At 53.2% G+C, this 17,763-nt stretch overlaps 1 protein-coding gene across 1 annotated transcript; it reads right to left on the reverse strand.

Annotated features, from left to right (window-relative positions):
- Positions 1-231: 231 nt before the first annotated feature.
- On the reverse strand, positions 232-6,774 carry ZDHHC22 (zDHHC palmitoyltransferase 22; the record flags this gene model as incomplete). Its single annotated transcript, XM_080707803.1, has 2 exons — positions 232-497; positions 6,249-6,774. 2 exons carry the CDS (start codon positions 6,772-6,774, stop codon positions 232-234), a joined length of 792 nt encoding a protein of 263 aa, XP_080563929.1.
- Positions 6,775-17,763: the final 10,989 nt, after the last annotated feature.

Below are 17,763 nucleotides of genomic sequence, written 5' to 3' on the forward strand. Positions count from 1 at the left end.
TGGCCCGCTGGCCGGTGAGCAGCCCGGCAGTGCCGGGGGGGGGGGGGGTTATTTTTCCTCCTTGTCGTGATCCACCACTAACGCTGTTCTCTAGGGATTGAAGATCGGGGTGGGTGCAGGACCTTACCAGCCCAAGGTCGTAGCGGGTGGTGAGTGAAGAGAAAGGTGCCGTGGTCTTGTATGTTCAGGAGGAATCGAGACACGGAGAGCAACGGTGGAGGTGCCTGGCTGCTACTTGTCCTGCTGCTTAGAGCTCTCGCTTCCTACATTGAGCGTGGGTACCAGCAGGCCCAGCAGCCACCTCTTCCCAAAGACCTCCTGTAAGTTCTTGCGCCAGGGTCCGGCCCTCACCGCAACCCCCTTTCGGGCCTGGTGGCGGGTCTGCCCCCGGAGGATCAACAGCAGCTGGTGGCAGCAGAAGCCGGCGCAGGCCAGGCCGACGGCAAACCAGAGGTAGAGCATCAGGATGACGAACATCTCAGAACCGAGGACGGCTCCTGTGGGGGAGGGGAGACGCCAGAGCCACTTTACACCCAGGCCACGTACAGCAGGGCGAGCGGGCAGGCAAGCGGCGGCAGGCGCGCTCCTCTGGGAGGGAGGGACAGGGGTGAGCTACGTTCGTTCTATAGCTATCGCACACAGCAGCGAGGGAGAGGCAAGATGAACGAGTCGCCCCAACTTTTCCTTAGCGCTGCTGGCTCCTGAGGCGAGAGGGGAGAACTGGGGACCTGGGGGGAGAAGGGAAGGAGGCCTGATGAGCTCAGCAAGGAGAGCCCTCGGCTTCTCTGGGTACAGCCTGGATGCGGTTTGCCTTTCTGCATAGGCAGAAATGCCCTCGTGGGCCTTTCTTTCTTTCTTTCTCTCTCTCTCTCTCTCTCTCTCTCTCTCTCTCTCCCTCTCTCCCTCTCTCCCTCTCTCCCTCTTTCTCGCCTTAAACCAGGGAGAAGGGGGTTTTTCTCAGGAGGAGACGGGGATAAGCTGAGGACCCTGCAGAGGAGCCGATGCCTGGGGAGCTGTCTAGACTGCAGCGCCTCTCCCTCCAGGGCCGGGAGCACTGTCTGGGAGGGCTTCGGCAAGTGGCAGCATGATGGAGAACTGGACCTAGCTATCGGGTCAGGAGCTCGGCCTCAAGGGCGGCGCAGAGCTCAGACCTGGAGAGCAATTCAGTCCTCACTGGTGACACAAGAACCTCAGCTAGAGCTGTCCGATCAGCCAGCGTTTGCTAAGGCTGGTGAGGCCCCCATGCTCACCAGTTCAGCCTCTGCAGTGGGGCGCCGCCTCCCCTAAACCAAGTGCTTTCTATGACTTGTTCTCTGAACTACACCCCAGCCCAATTTTATCTTTTTTTTTTAATTTTGAAACAAAGCCTCACTAAGCTTTGGAGGCTGGCCAGGAGCCCTCCATCTTCCTGTCTCAGCCTCCCAAGTACTGGGATTGCAAGCATGGGCCACCACGCCTGGCCATTACTGTATTTATTTATTTATTTACTTACTTACTTACTTATTTTGTGGTACTGGGGATGGAACCCAGGGACATTCAACCTCTGAGCCCCACTCCCAGCCCTATTTTTTACTCTTTATTTTGAAACAGGGTCTCACTGAGTTGCAAATGGCCTCACTAAGTAGCTGAAGCTGTTCTTGAACCAGGATCCTCCTGTCTCAGCCTCCCAAATGCTGGGATTACAGGTGTGCACCACCACATCTGGTTCTATTGCTGGTTTTAAACATTTACTTAGTAAGAGACCCTACCCACTTGTTCAGTTTGGGGGATCAGTCCACGCTTGGTTAGAGTCTTCTGTCTGTATGGACCTGTCCAAGTCTCTCAGCCTCTCTGAGTTGTAGTTTGCTCATCTGCAAAACGGGCACAATAACAATTTCATAGGTGCGAGATTCAAGGAAAGGATGTGCCAAATGGAAGGCAACCTGGTTTGCGCTTCATGCAGCGTCCCTGCTGGTTACCACGCAGAGGAGGAAATCAGACAAAAAAGGGTTCAAGTTTAAATTCCTACAACCACTGAGCTTTCTCCATTTTCTAGAACTCCAAGTCTTGATAGGAAAGAGAGCTGTAGGGAAGATACTTTTCTTGATCTACCTGCCTGGCAGGGCAGCGGGTCCAGGACAGAACTCAAAAGCCCCCCTTGGCCCTTTGCTCCCCGTAAGGCAACGCCACCTCCACCTTCTCCTCCAGTGAGGTTTGGGGTGACCGTGCCAGGGAGTGGTCTATGCTGCCTCCGCAAATCCATCACCTTCCTCCCTTCCTCCAGCCCACATCTTCCACGGACTCCCCAGGCTCCAGTCCTCAGACCCCTGAGAACGGGGCTTTAACCACTTGTCCAGTATGGGTCGTATGGACTCAGTAGCCAGGAAGGGTGGGGACCTGGTTCTGGTCTGTTCATCAGCAGCCTCCTCTTCCCTTCTTTCTGACAACTTTGACAACAGGTTTTTCTTTACAAAGTTGAAGACAAATAGGTGCAGCTGCCCAGGGGATAAACCTTCACTACAGCTGGCTTTTAGAGCGGGCCCTCAGCTAACATGGGGACCTCCAGGGGCCGAGGCTCACATGGGCTGTGCCCTCTCCTGACCCACTTCTTCCTTGTCAGCCCAGATTAGTGTGGCAGCCACGTGCAGGGCGGAGGATGCTGGGGCCGCGGTGCCCTTTGGGCTGGAGAACTGCTGATGGGCAGAGACGGCCCTCCAGCTGGGATGTAAGAGCTTCAGAGCCGCCAAGCTCGGCAGCCTCGCAACTGAGCCCCAGGAACAAGCCTGGTGGATGGAAGCTGTTTCCCACAGGCCTTTTTCTGACATTAAATCAAGGGTTGAGGAAAAGACCTTGCGGCCTTTCCCTGGCCCCATACGGCAGCCACAAAAGGCTATTCAGGGGACCTACTTTCTCTTGAAGTGTTTAAAGTTACCTAGCCTGGCTGCTTCAGCTCCTCTTAACTATTTAATAATAGTTTTGCTTCTTTCAGAAAACCATAGAATTTTCCTAAAAGCTTATATCATCTGATCTCTCCTGCCCCTGCCTCCCACCAACCATCTATAACTCCTTTGACAGATCATCACCCGCATCTTCTTGAACATATCCAGAGACAAGAAGATCCCTGCCTCCCAAAGCGCCTCATTCATCAAGAAACAGCATCAGAGAGGCGGCCCCAGAGAGGCAGTGTGGAGTAGCAGGAAGAGTGTGGGCTTTGTAGGCAAAAGCCTCCGGTCCAAAGCTGTGCAGTTCTGAAGCAACTTAACTAGCTGAGTCTTTGGTTACCGAGCCTTAAAAAAAGGCTCTGGGAGCCAGGCCTGGTGGTCCATGCCTAGAATCCTAGCAAGGCAGAAGGCTGAGGCAGGAAGATCTCAAGTTCAGGGCCAGTCTAGAAAACGCTGAGACCCTGTCTCAAAATAAAATTTAAAAGGGCTGGAAGCTGGGCGTGGTGGCGCACGCTTGTAATCCCAGCATTCGGGAGGCTGAGACTGGAGGATCACGGTTCGTGGACAGCCTCAGCTACTTAGTGAGGCCCTCTGCAACACAGTGAGACCCGGTTTCAAAATAAAGAATAAAGCCGGACGTGGTGGCTCACACTTGTAATCCCCGTGCTTGGGAGGCAGAGACAGGAGGATCGCACAGGTTCGAAGCCAGCCGCGCTGGCTTAAGAGACCCTGTTTCCAAAAATAAAATAGGTCTGGGAGTGTAGCCCTGAGGTAGAAGGGCTTCCACGAACCCCAGTACCACCAAAAAAAAAAAAAAAAAAAAATAGGGCAGGGGGTGTAGCTCAGAGGTCGAATGCCCCTAGGTTTCATCTCCAAACCCGCAAAAAATAAATAAATAAAAATAAATAAATAAATAAATAAATAAATAAATAAAGGACTGGAGATATAGCACTAGAGGCACAGCGCTTGCCTAGCATGTGGAAGCCCCTTGGGTTCGGTCTCCAATACTGGAACAAATATGACAATATCTGCCTCACAGACTTACCATGAGACTTAGATGAAGTGAGACCTGCCTCATAGGTGACACATAACAGGTGCTCAGCAGACGTTAGTCCTCCTTCCCTCCCACTGAACTCTCTAGTGCCCTCCCAACTGGCACACTCATACAAATACAGGTTAGTGGCGGCATCTCCATTTTCTAGATGAGAATGAGGTTCAAGGAGTTGGCACAAAGCCCCAAGAAGGGACGGCTTCTGAGAAGCCAGCCCCTCCCTCTTTGACATTGGCTGAGGGCCCAGATCAGCAGTCGCCCAACCCCTCCCACCTTTAGCTCTCAGAGCCCCATTCATAGCCATCCTGTGCTTGGCTGGGTCTGACTCGGGGTTGGGACCACAGCTGGGGACGCTCAGTTGCCTTCCTTTGCCCTGTCCTCCTGAGAGGATGGGAGAGTGTGCTCTTGACCATTTGGACTGGGAGTTGGGGGCGGAGGGATAAGAAGGGGCAAGCTGAGCGGTAGAGTGGGAGGGGGCAGAGCTGGGGGACAGCCATATGGTCAGCAAAGAAGGAAGGTGAGATGAAAGAGCTGGAGATGGGAAGTCTGGGCCACCTCTTCCCAGTGGGAATGGAGAGGAGGCGAAAGACAGCAGGACTCATCCTTGTGCTGGAACAGGCGGGAGTCTGGCCCCCACGCAAGGTGGGCACTGCCTGATCCTGGCCTCCCATCAGATGAAAGCAAAAGCCCTTCTTCCTTTCTCTCCCATCTCCCAAACTTGGCACATATGGTCAGACCTCAAGCCCAGATTTATCTCAAATCAAACCATTTCAAGATTCTCCTTCTGGAACCACCCATTTTTATGGCTGGTGAAACTACTTGGAAAGGGATGTGTAATCAGGTTCTCTGGCTCTCCCCGTCTCTCCACCTGCCTGTGCTCACACTCCACCCCCGCCCGCCCACCTACCCTCCCCCATCCTGGTTATTTTGGGTCTGGCAGCCTCCTAAGCCAGCTGAGATCCAGAAGGCCCAAGAGCTCCCAGTTTGCGGCCCAGCTCAGCCACCGATGGCTGGGCCCTCTCTGGACCTCTGCGTTCTCATTGCCAAATGGCACCATAGTTCTGTGTTTGGGAAGAACTGGGCTACAGCCATGACAAAGGCTAAAATGGTGTCTTTCCCAAGAATGGAACAGAATTTTAGGAATGCCCAGCCCAGGTCAGTCCAGGTGCATCAAGACAATCTTGGGCTCTCCGTGGAAATAGCTGTGCCTCATCTTTCTTTGTCCCTCAAAGGTGAGTGCGTTTTGAAACTTCGTCCCTGTGCTGCTGAGGACAGACCTGGTATACGGACCTGTGGGCGGGCCAGAGACTTCTACCCTGTAGGAGTGAGATGCCAGGAAGACCATTCAGTCCCATCTAAGCCTTAATTTCTTCATCTGTGAAATGGAGTTAATAATGCTACGTACACATGCACATCCACACACACACATACGTGTGTGTGCTCACTAACAATTGCGGAAATCAAATTGGTCAGACTCACGGGCCAAGATGGAAGAAGAGTGGAAGAAAATGGAGGAGCAAATAAGGCCGGGTGAAGTAAGAACTGCCAGCAGGAGCCACGTCTCCCAGGCCAGGTCTTGGGGAGTGTTATTTGAGGCAGACCATTCAAAGTACAGTCCTCGCCAGGGTGCCTAGGTGGGCACCTATGTGATGGCTGGTCCTGCAGGTCACAACAGCCCCCAGGGTCCGATGTATCACCAAACCCAAGCTCCACATTGTGGGTATGGAGCCATTAGACATGGCTGCATCTCCAAGCACAGTGGTCCCTGCTCTAAGCTACCCACAGGCTGCAGAACGGCCTGTGGGGCCAAACCTAGTGGACAGGAGCATGGGATCTAGCTGAGGCTGGCCTGGTGTCTTCTGCACTCTTACTGTGGTTGGCTCGCAAGCCTGCTGGAGGGCAAAGTCACCATGTGAGTAGGACTGGGGTCCAGGCTAAGGGAGGTCGTGGCATGGGCTGCAAAGGTGCCTGGCTCAGAGCAGGTGTATCGCCTGGACGCCATGATTCTATGCATGAGTGGACAGTATGATAGATAGGAAGGTGTTGGGGGTTGTCAGATAAAATACAGCATGCCCAGTTAACTTGAGTTTCAGGTAGACCCCAGTTACATCTTCATAGTTATATCTTATGCAATACTGGGACATAGTTGTACTAAAAAACGGGCTGCCTCACATTTTAATTTAGCTAGACATCCTGGGCTCTTATTTGCCTAATATGGGACTCCCTGGGGTTGGAAGAGAAGTCTTCCTTGCGGAACCTGCCCGAGGCCTACTCACCCGAGAAGAACTGGCTGATGGAGGTGGGCAGAAGCGTGAGGAAGGCTAGGGGGTGCGCGAAGGAGATGGAGAGGACGGCGGAGATGTAGGCCACGCCGGCCACCATGGAGTAGAGGCAGGCGAGGGAGGTGTAGAGGCAGAACAGGACGAAGTTGCGCATGTTCCTGCTGCCGATGCAGTTGCCGGTGAAGAAACAGTGGTGGTCGTGCCTCAGTGTGACCCGGGCGCACACGCGGCAGAAGTGGGTGCTGGGCGGGGGGCAGAGAGCCCTCCTGGCCGAGGTCCCCTGGCCGGCGCCCAGGTCGTCCGGGGAGTTCTGGATGACCAGGACGTAATTGCCGAGGGCGTTGGCTGAGAGGAAGAGGAAGAGCGCCCCGTGGAGCAGGGCGGGCGGGAAGAGAGGAGCGGCCGCGGGGTCCTCGCGCATGCTGGGCAGGAAGAGGAAGAGCTGCAGCACGAAGGTCACCAGGGAGATGCACAGGAAATAGGCGGGGGCCACCACGTTGAGCAGCCGCAGGGCCAGCATCCTCGATTACATTCCTAGGAGCGCAGGAGAGAGACTGACTGCGGTGGCCAGGGGGCGCCCTGGTGCGCTCTGCGCGGCCGTCGGAAGGGCGGTCGGCACGTCGGCGCCCCCAACCCCTGCCCCTCGGGTCTTCCCTACCAGCTTCCCAAACCCGGGCCAAGCGGTCGAGAAGACTCCGAGACTAGGGCGGGCTCCCGGGGCAGGTCCTGCTCCCGGGGAGCCTGCGCCCTTGGATGGTGAGCGACCTTAGTGCTCTCGAGAGAAGGGTTATGTCTCTAGCCGGTGCCTCGTGGCAGTGAAATGAGCCTGGGGGGTCGGGATTTCTGGTCCAGGCCTCCCTAGGAGGAGAAAGCAAAGGGCTGGGGTCGGGGGCAGAGAGAATCACTGACCCTATTAGAAGTCACGCTTCACTTCCCCTTATCCCCCCCATACACCTTCCCCAATCTCAGGGACCTCACTGGGGGGCTACCCAGGCTCTTTGGGGGTGTGTGTGCGTGTGGGCCCGTTGGGTGTGTGCATACGTGGGTGCACTTCCTTGTGTGTACTCTGTACTGTGATCTGCGCGCGCCTGGGTACCTGTATTGGTGTGCGTGTGTATTTGTGTGTACCCACACAGTAGCTGCCTCCACCTGGCTTTTTATTTAAAAAAAAAATCAATTGAAACAATCGATACATTCACAAGCCCTTAGGCACTAATGGGTTGGGTTGGGGCGCTGCTGGAATACTCCCCCACCCCTCCTGCTCAGCCCATCTCTCCAAGCTGGCCGCCCTGGTTATTTGTTTGCAACAAGCGTTTTCCTTTGAGGCAACGAAATTACAATCCCCTCTTCGCACCCGCCTCTCGCCCTTCTGGCGGGAGAAACCCAAACAATCCCTATGGCGCCGAAACCCTTCCGAGGCCAACAAGCCCGCCTTGAGCACAGGAGTAAATGTTTGGCCAGCCTTTCCTGGGATCGACATCCCCTCCACCCCGAAGCACATCCCACCACATCCCCGCCCCCCACCCCCCCACCGCAGCCCCTGCCCAACTTCAGAAGCCACTAGGACTCGGCGCGCGGAGAGAACTTTTCCGGGGGCTGAGGAATCGGACAGGCAGAGGCGCGAGAAAAGTTCTGGGAAGGCGGCTGCACCCGGGATGGACGGATGCCACAGGGCCTCGATCCAGGCTGTCCCGTCCGAACTGAGAGATGGTCACCTTGGAATCCTCTTTGCAGGTGATGCCCCTCCGTCCCCCCGGACCCGCGGCGGGGAGCGCAGGCCTCTCTCCGCAGCTGGGGTGCAGCGCAGGGCGCGCCCGAGCATGGTCCTGGGGTGCAGCAGCGCCCCCAGCCATGCGCCCCCGGAGGCTGCGGCGGGGCTGCCCACCCGGAGAGCCCTGGGTCCGGGGCTCGGGAGAAGCGAGTGTGTTCCCGGCGCCAGTCGCCAGGGGGGCGCGGGAGCAGCCTCCAGATGCGCCGCGGCGGCTCTGGAAGGCAAGGACCGGGGCTGGGGGAGCGAGGGGCGCTGGGCGGGCGGCCGCAGCCTGGGCCTGTGCAGGGGCTGGGATGCGGAGAGCGCCCCGGAGGTCCAGGAGGCGGGGAGCTGTCCGTTCAGCACTGGCGCCGGCCGCGGAGGGCGGCACAGCCGAGCCCTACAGAGGCGGGCGGCCGCCGGCTCCCTGGCCACTGCCTCCCAGACGCCGGGAAGCCGCCCCCCGCGCCACCGCCGCCACCGCCGCAGAGGGGTGGGGAAGAGAACTCACCAGGCTCCCCGGTCGCAGACAAGATGAGCCCTGCTCTTGTGCTCCCAGAAGATGCAAAGTTGTGAGCTCGGCCCGGCTGGCTCGCAGCCTCCTCACGCGTCGCCTCGGGACTGGGCAGGTAGCGGGGGTGTGGGGAGGAGGGAGCGGGCAGCTGCCGTCCTCCCACTTGGGCGCCGGCGAGTGGGGGCCAGAAGGCGGCGGGGAAGGCAGCTGCCCCCCGCCCCGCCCCCTCCCTCCGCTCCTGGGGGCGGCGCTCTGGCCACTGGCTCAGCATTGTGGACTTGCCTCCTTCCTCTTTTCCCCTAGAGCGGGTTGGGGCGCCCTGCCCGACTTCAGCCGTGGTTCCAACTGGGAGATCAGGATCCAGCCCTGATGTGGATGCTCCAGCCATCACCCTGTCTTCCCCACTTCCTTCCTGGCGATGACCAATAATCGGCACTGCCATGAGCTCTAGCCCGAGGGAAACCTGGGAGAGGTGGGGGGGGTCTAATAACTCAGCCCACAGGGCAACACCCATGAAGGTGTCCTCTCAGGAGGGCTGTGGACCGAGGGGTTAAAAGCCCTGGCTCTGCGCCTGTCTGCCTGGCCTTGGATAGCCACCATCCACTGCTGTGTGGTCCCAGATTCCAGCATCCTCATCTGTAGAACTGAGAGGTGAGGATTCAGTGGCAATAGACAGTCCTTGAATGAGCCTGCCCAGGACCAGCATGATTTGATTTGTGTCGTAGGTCACAGTTACTGGCACTACGTACCTGGCCTTTGTAGGTCCCAGGCACCTTCATTAGTCTTCTCTGCGTGATCTAAGCAGCTGGATGAGCCCATGCTGGGGTGAGAAGGTTGGGACTCAGGGAAGCTGAGCCACATGCCCAAGGTCATATCACAGGCGAGTGGCAGACCCCGGGTATGAACCCAGTTCTAGTACAGCTGCTGCTGCTCTCAGCCTGTGTACAATCCACCATCACCCTGGGGCCCAGGGGCAGCTTTGTTTTGGGGTAAGAAAGGACAACAGCAAGGTCTATCCAGAACAGAGCTTGAACCCAGGGGCTTCTGCTTGGAGCCCCAGCCCAGCCTCCTGCTCCTTACTTCCTACCCGTTGCAGGACTCCACTATGCTCAGATGACTGCTCTGGGACACCAAGAGGGTAGTGACACATGTGTGCAACACAGGGGGATTGAGAACACCTTAGAACACTAACCAGTGCAGGCATACTGGTGCCTTTGGGAGCCTCAGTTTCCCCAGGCTATCAGACTCACCCAGATGCCCGGCTCCACTCCTCTGCATAAAGGCAAGCCGAATAAATAAATGTTTATTGTTTTCTCAACCGGTTGATTAAAACAAGAGCAATCCCTTGAAGTGAGGGCCATATGCTGATCGGCTCAGCCTCTATTTCTGAATCACCAGACACTGTTTTCTCTGTATTTTATCAGCATACATAAAAATGAAAAACGGGGCCAGGAAACCTTTTCATGTTCTGAAAGGCTCCTACGTATAAGCATAGCAGGCCAGGCCGTGACCTCCGAGGACCGGTAGCCCTGTGAGCTGCAGTGGCCTCTTCATCTGAGGAGCAGCTCCACGTGACAGCAGGACGGTCTGACCCCCTTGGCTAGCTCTGCCTGCCTCTCACACTGGCTCGGGAGGGAGGGAGCCTGGGGCGCTTGGTTTGGGCCATATTGATTGAAGATCTCCATTCCTTAAATACCTTGAGAGTCGGGTGGTATTTCTAATTTTATTTTGCATATGGGTGTGTGGTGGGAAGGTGTGTGTCTGCATTTGTGTGTGAGAGGGAAGAAAGAGAGAGGGAAAAGCTAAGCGAACGTGGGAAGATGTCAGTGGGGGAAGGGAAGAGTCAGCCAGGAGAGAGGAGGGAGATCCAGCTGAGCTCATACAGATGGGCGAGGACAATCGCTTGTTTAGAATATAGTTATCAACAGAAAGCACGTTAAAGCTGTGGACGGAAAAGCCAGTGGTTCCTCCGCACCCCCTTAAGGAACAGAGCAAAAATAAGCTAGTCAAATGTTTTGTTTTTCTAAATATCAGTGCTCCTCCCTGGCCAAATTAAAGGCCAGGTCAATTTGAAACTTCCCTTTGATCTTGGCCCTATCAGAGTGAAGCCGTCCAATCTCTCCGCCCTCCGCAGTCTCCTCTGTGAAATGGGCCTGGCGGTGCTGTGTGGTGCAGGGGAAGGAGTACCATGCATTGTGCTTTGGACTCAGCAGGAAGCTGGACACTGCCAGCTTTGCATCTCCAATTTCTCTTTTGAGCTGTTTTTCTTTTTTCTTTTTTTTTTTGAGCCCAGGGGCATTCTACCTCTGAGCCACACCCTCAGCCTCCTCTTTTATTTTTTATTTTGAAACGGGGTCTCACTGAATTGTAGAGGGACTCACTAAGTAGCTGAGGCTGTCCGCGAACTGTGGTCCTCCTATCTCGGCCTCCCGAATGCTGGAATGACAAGCGTGCGCTACCACGCCCGACACTAAAGCTCTGTGTATTTATCCACAGGAACTTCTTGCCCGGCGTGGTGGCACACGCTTGTAATCCCAGCATTTAGGAGGCTGAGACAGGAGGATTGAGGTTCCTGGACAGTCTCAGCTACTTAGTGAGGCCCTTTGCAACTCAGTGAGACCCTGTTTCAAAATAAGAGACTAAAAAATAGGGCTTGGGGTGTAGCTTGGAGGTAGAATGCCTCTGGGTTCCATCCCCAGTACTGCAAACACACACACACACACACACACACACACACACACACACATACACACACATACACACACACACACACACACACACACACAATGAGAACTCCTGACCTGTATTGGAAATATTCTGGGGTCTTGACTGATTTGCCGAGAGTAGACCCACATGTACTCATGAATCAATACTGGGCTCTCTCTGCAAGGAAAAGCTGTATTCTGAGGTTTTTGAAACGTCTGGTGAGGACACACTTGCCATTGATCTTGGCTCCTGCCACCACCCACTCTGACTAGATAGTCTCCTCCATAAACAGTGTCAGAAAATAATCTACAAACCACATTCCCTGTTTCCCTCTGCCATCCTTCCTCATGGTTAAGCTGTATCCGTCCCTGCAGGTGGTCCTAAGGGGGTAGGAGCACAGACAAGCTCTTTCCCTGAGATATGTGTCATAAATCTTGCTATATAGTGGTGTTATTTGAATAAAATGAATTCCCTTCCAAGTGGCAATCATTCCATTTTGCTACAAAATGTTGTACGCAAGGAAGAAATTCAATGAAGCAGGCAGCAGCAGCTTCTCCCGTGGGTGAGGGACCAACCCTCCCCCGTGTCTGTCAGGCCCCACACCTCCCCGATGTTTGGATGGAGACCATTGCAAGCTGCAGGGAGCCTCCTGGAAGAGGGCTGGTGGGGTTCCGTTTTTATTCTCATGCTCTTACTTCAGACTGACCAGGGCCAGTATAGGCTGGGGTCCCAAGGTTAACTGATGCTCTGAAATCAAGATTGTAATAGATAGCCTCAGACAGGATGCTTTTTGGTGCCAACAACAAATCATAGCCAAGGGCGGCCACAAAGTGCTCCCCAAACCTCAGAAGGCTTAATGAGACGCCATCCCTGCCTGCCCGGATTTGGAAAACATATAAGTGTAATCTGCATCTTAGCCAACCGAATACATGAAAATTGGATTATCACAGAATTTCTATTTGGAAGTGGTAATTTACTTTGTCAATGTTGCCTTCCTTTTTTTTTTTTTTTAACAACAATTACATTACTTTGAGGTAATAAAGTGCTTTGCAGGTGACAAAGTACCTCTACAAAATTAAAATTTCATCCTGTGGGTCTCTCAACAGTTCTGTCAGCTAACTGGAGCAAGAAATCTTAAACCCATTTTTGTCTTATGAAGAGACCGAGGTTTGGAGATTTTCTGCATGTTAATTTGCAAGCCTTGTCTGTATTCAATTTAAAATGAGGCTTAAAAGCTGGGCATAGTGGCCTGTAGGCCCAGTACTTGGGAGGTTGAGACGAGAGGATTAGAGAATCACAGGTTTAAAGCCAGCCTCAGAGCCAGGCGTGTGCTGCACACTTGTAATCCCGGCATTAAGGAGGTGGAGACAGGAGGATCATGGTTCACGGCCAGCCTCAGCTACTTAGTGAGGCCCTTTGCAACTCAGTAAGACCCTGTTGCAAAATAAAGAATAAAAAATAGGGCTAGAGGTGTAGCTCAGAGGTAGAATGCCCCTGGGTTCCATCCCTGGTACCTCAAAAAAAAAAAAAAAATTAAAGCCAGCCTCAGCAAATTAGTGAAGCCTCAGAAACTTAGCAAGACCCTGTTTCAAAATAAGAGCCAGGCATGGTGGCACACACTTATAACCTCAGCATTTGGGAGGCTGAGACAGGAGGATCAGCCTCAGCTACTTAGTGAGGCCCTCTGCAACATCGTGAGACCCTGTTTCAAAATAAAGAATAAAAAAATAGGGCTGGGGGTGTGGCTTGGAGGTAGAATGCCTTTGGATTCAATCCCCAGTACCGCCAAAAAATAAAAATAAAAAATGAATAATGAGATGGGGTTGGGGATGTGGCTCAGAGGTAGAAGGCTTCTGGGTTCAATCCCCAGCACCACAAATAAAATAAAATGTGATTTCATATGAAATATCACAGGATACCTAACCTTTCTGGAAGATGGCATTTACCTGTATTTACATAAAGGAGGCAGGTATATAACATACCTCCCCCAATAAAAGACCTACATACTCTCCCTTTGTCTAAAACTACACTGCTCTTCACCCTGAGCCCATCTACACTCTGTTATTTGTCCCCAACAATACTTACCACCATCTGACATGGTATATATTTATCTGCTTGCTGCCTAACTCTCTCCATGGGAATGCCAATTCAGGAGAGCAGTGTTGGGCTCGTATTGTTTACTGCGGTATCCCCTGTGCCTGGTACATACTAGGAGATCAACAAGCATTGAATAAATGAACAAATGGCTATCCTAGGCATAAGGAAACATGCAATCAAATGTTCTCATGCTCTGATGTTTGTGGGATGTGTGTGGGGGACAGGGGTGCTCAGCATCCAGGCCTGTACACCAAGGTAGACACACCCTGTGGGTGACAGGTAGCCCCGGAGTCTCCCTGGTGATTGATGCATCAGGGTGGAAATCTTGGGTTTTCTGGGAAGAACTGCTTTTGCAGCTCTCAGGCTGTGGAAGAGTGAGTGTAATCTCTTCCCAATTAGTCTCACTTTCCAGAGACCACATAAGCAGGCCTGGTAGGGATGCCGTGGCCAGCAGCTATGCCGTGCTGGTGGCAGCAAGATGAATTGGCTTGTCCTGGAACATGCAGGGGGAAGGGGGAGGAGGGAGAGGGGGAAGAAGAGGAGGGAGGGAGAGAGCAGAGGGGAGAGGAAATGAGGAGGAGGAGGGAGCACACCTGCCTGGCCCACCACGGTGTATGTCTTCATGATGAAGGATGTTCCAGGCGCAGGGGGCATCCGCTGTCACGGCGGTGAGCCCTGCCAGGCCAGGTGTCCAGGATGGGAAGGACTGAGGCAGAAGGCTGACATCTCAATCAGAGGAGGAGGGAAGCCGGGAAGGAAGATCACCACAGTTCCCTTGACTGTTTAGAGGCCTCTGGGGTAGGTTGCCGGGTCCACAGAGCAGCAGGCAGCACAGACCTCACCCCAGGAGCCCTCCTGCCTCCCTCCGCACTCCCTCCCCCTGTCCCAGTAGAGATGGCCCTGGGCCCGGGAGAGGGGGGAGGTGGCATAATGAAAAAGCGGGAGATTTTGGCGGCCACTGACCTGGGCTTGAATCTCCATGTTCCCATCTACTCCCTGTATGTCCTTGACCAAACCACTTAGCCTCTCTGAGCCTCAAATCCCCTCTCCATTAAACGGGATTTTTTAGCTAACTTGCAGAGTTCGTCATGAGTCTTAAGCAGCAAAGACGTCAGGTTGGCTGCTCCTGCCCCGCTCACCTGACTGTGCCGCACAGGTGCCTCTACCACAGTGCGGGGCCTGCGGCAGGGCTCCCCGGTCCTGCCGTGATCTCCTGTGCTTATTTTCTTGCTTACCGCCTCTTTCTATCTATAAAGCCCCGAGGCCAAGAACTTTCTTGGCAGCTTCTTTCCGTGGCCTGCACCTTAACACAGTGCCTGGACCAGCGGGTGCTCAATAAACATTTGGATAAATAAGTTATAAATAAGTATAATTATAAATAAGTAATAAATTCCACCTCCATACCTGACCTTTACAAAATGGACTCAGGGGAGGGATTGGTAAAAGGAATTCAACTGAAGATTTCTGTTTCTTCTGAGCCGGCCATTGGGACGCCAGGTACCTACACACTGTTCATTTCATTTCATCCTGACAGCAACCCTGCCCCGTGAAAGTCAGACTCTGCCAACCTGACGTAGGCTCAGATGGTAAGAGATGTGCTAAGGTGGCGACGCTGCTGGCAGCCGGCAAAACCCAAGTCACTCGATTTCAAGGTCCGAGCCTCGCCTGGCAAAGCCCCATGTCTCTCACCCACCAACCTTTGTACGGATATAGAAATAAATAACCTATTTTCCTTACAGAGCGGTAACATTATGCTGATGTCGACCTCTCACACTGCAGTGTGAATCAGCCAGTCTTCCCAGTGAAGCAGGATGTGAGAGAGGGGGCTTTTTACTGGAGAGGAGGAGTGGGATGGGAGGAGGGACGGAGTTGAAAATAGTCTGCAATGGTTGGGCAGAAGCGTAGATGGGACGGGATGAAAAGGGAATCATAAGAGGGGGTCCTGAGAGCATCCAGAGGGTGCTGGGGTCCAGGGGCCTACGCTCGTTGTTCAGCTCCAAGCATTGTGTAATCTGGAGCACAGTTGTCCTGGTCCTTTTCCTGTTGCTATAGGAACCAGGAGATTGTTCTTAGAGACCGGGCGATGTGTAAAGAACAGAGGTTTGCTTAGCTCATGGTTCCAGAGGCTGGTACACCCCAGAGCACAGTGCTGGCATCTGGGGAGGGGTCTGCTGCGTTCATAACACGGTGGACATCACAGGGTGAGAGCCAGCAAGCCACAGCCACTCATGGTTACGACAAAGCCACCCTGCCCACAACCCATGTGCTACTCAGCTTCTCATTGCTGGGACTGAAATACCCGACATCAACAGTTTGGAGGAGGAACGCTCTGTTTTGGCTCAGGGTTTCAGAGGTCTCAGTCCATGGCTGACGGGCTCCATCGCTCTGGGCCTGTGGTGAGGCAGAACTTCATGGCAGAAGGGTGTGGCAGAGGGAAACTGCTCAGCTCCTAGCAGACAGAAAGGAGAGAGGGGGGGGGGGAGAGGGGGCCAGAGGCAGTTACTGTCCCCAAGGCCAATTCTCCAGCCACACCCCACCCGCCTACAAGGTCCACCTCTTCCCAGTAGTCCATTCAAATGACTTCTCCATCCGGCGTGGTGGCGGACGCTTGTAATCCCCACGCTTGGGAGGCTGAGACAGGAGGATCGCACAGGTTCAAAGCCAGCCTCAGCTACTTAGTGAGGCTCTCAGCAACTTTGTGAGACCCTGTTTCCAAATAAAGTAAAAATAGGTTTGGAAATATTAGCCCGGAGGTAGAAAAGCCAAAAAAAAAAAAAAAGCCAAATGACTTCTCCATCGAATGGATGAATCCATCCACCAGGTCAGGGCCCTCATGATCCAACCACTTCCCCAAATCCTACCCTCTGGCCTGGGATCAAGTCTTCAACACGTGAGTGTTTGGGGAACAGGCCACATTCAAACCCTTTACTCCATTAACCCATGAATAGAATAATACACTTACAAGGTCTCGTGAGCCAGTCACCTTCCCCAAGCCATAGCTCTCAACACTGCTGCACTGGGGACCAAGCTTCTTACACATGAGATTTGAGAACCTCATTCAAAGCGCAGCACCAGTTAGCTGCTGCCCCTCAGTTTCTTGATTGGTGACACAGGGTTGATTACAGTTCCCACCACATAGGGTTGTCACGTAGATTAAACCAGACAACATAAAGTACATAGAAGGGTGGCTAGCATAGCACATAAGCAATAGCTATTATTATTAATTATTATTAGGATCTCTGGCATGTAATAGAAATACTCACTTAAACTAAAATGGAAGTTTATTTGTAATGCCAGCACTTGGGAGGCTGAGACAGGAGGATTGTGCAGGTTCGAAGCCAGCCTCAGCTACTTAGTGAGGCTCTCAGCAACTTCGTGAGACCCTGTTTCCAAATAAAGTATAAAATAGGTCTGAGAGTATATCCTGGAGGTAGAAAGCCTCTGGGTTCCACCCCCAGTACCACACAAAATAAAAAATAAAAATAAAAATAATAAAAGAGCTGGGAGTAAAGCTCAGAGGTAGAATGCCCCTGGGTTCCATCCCCAGTACCAAAAAATAAATAAATAAATAATAATAAAAATAGAGCTGGGGGTAAAGCTCAGAGGTGGAATGCCCCTTTTTTCAATCCCCAGTACCACAACAAGTAAGTAAATAAATAAATAGGGCTAGAGTTGTCATTTGGAGGTAAAATGCTCCTGGGATCAATACCTCCCCCCAAAAAGAGCCCCAATGTAATTATTAATATCTTGTAAAGATTTTGAAAAACAGAATGTCGACTATCTAATTTCCTAAGGGGAAACTCTGAAATGACATTTAATAATACCCATAGCAAGTTATATTTAACCCAACCCGGGAAGGACTATAGTGACTGTGAAGGAGAAGTGAAGCGGCTCACGCCTGCTCCCTTGTCAGCAGCCAGCGACCGGCTGATCAGGTCAGATGCACACAGTGTGCAACACAGGGGCCAGCTCCACACTGCTGCTGCCAAGGAGGCGTCGTTCCCGGCGTGGTGGCCCACGCTCATAATCCCAGTACTTGGGAGGCGGAGACAGCAGGATTGCAGGTTCGAGGCCAGCCTCAGCAAGCAGTGAGATTCTCATCAACCTGGTGAGACCCTGTTTCCAAAGAAAAATAAAATAGGGCTGGGGTGTGGCCTGGTGGTAGAATGCCCCTGGGTTCCATGCCCAGGACTGGAAAATAAATAAAAAATAAATAAAAAGAAAGCATTGTTCTTGCATGTTAAACATCAACAGTGAAACTCATCGTCAATAAGGGCACTGTCATTGCAAACAAGCTCTGATAAAATTTTAAATGCACTCTTTTTATCAAAGGCATTTTCTCCATGAAGGTGACGCTGGGCACCGGCCTGGGCTTGGGCTCCGTATTGAACACTTCACCATCTGGCCTTCAACCAAAATGTGTGTCGAGGCCTCTCCAACTT

This window comes from Muscardinus avellanarius (genome assembly GCF_963383645.1).
Source record: "Muscardinus avellanarius genome assembly, chromosome: 12".
Classification (NCBI taxonomy): domain Eukaryota; kingdom Metazoa; phylum Chordata; class Mammalia; order Rodentia; family Gliridae; genus Muscardinus; species Muscardinus avellanarius.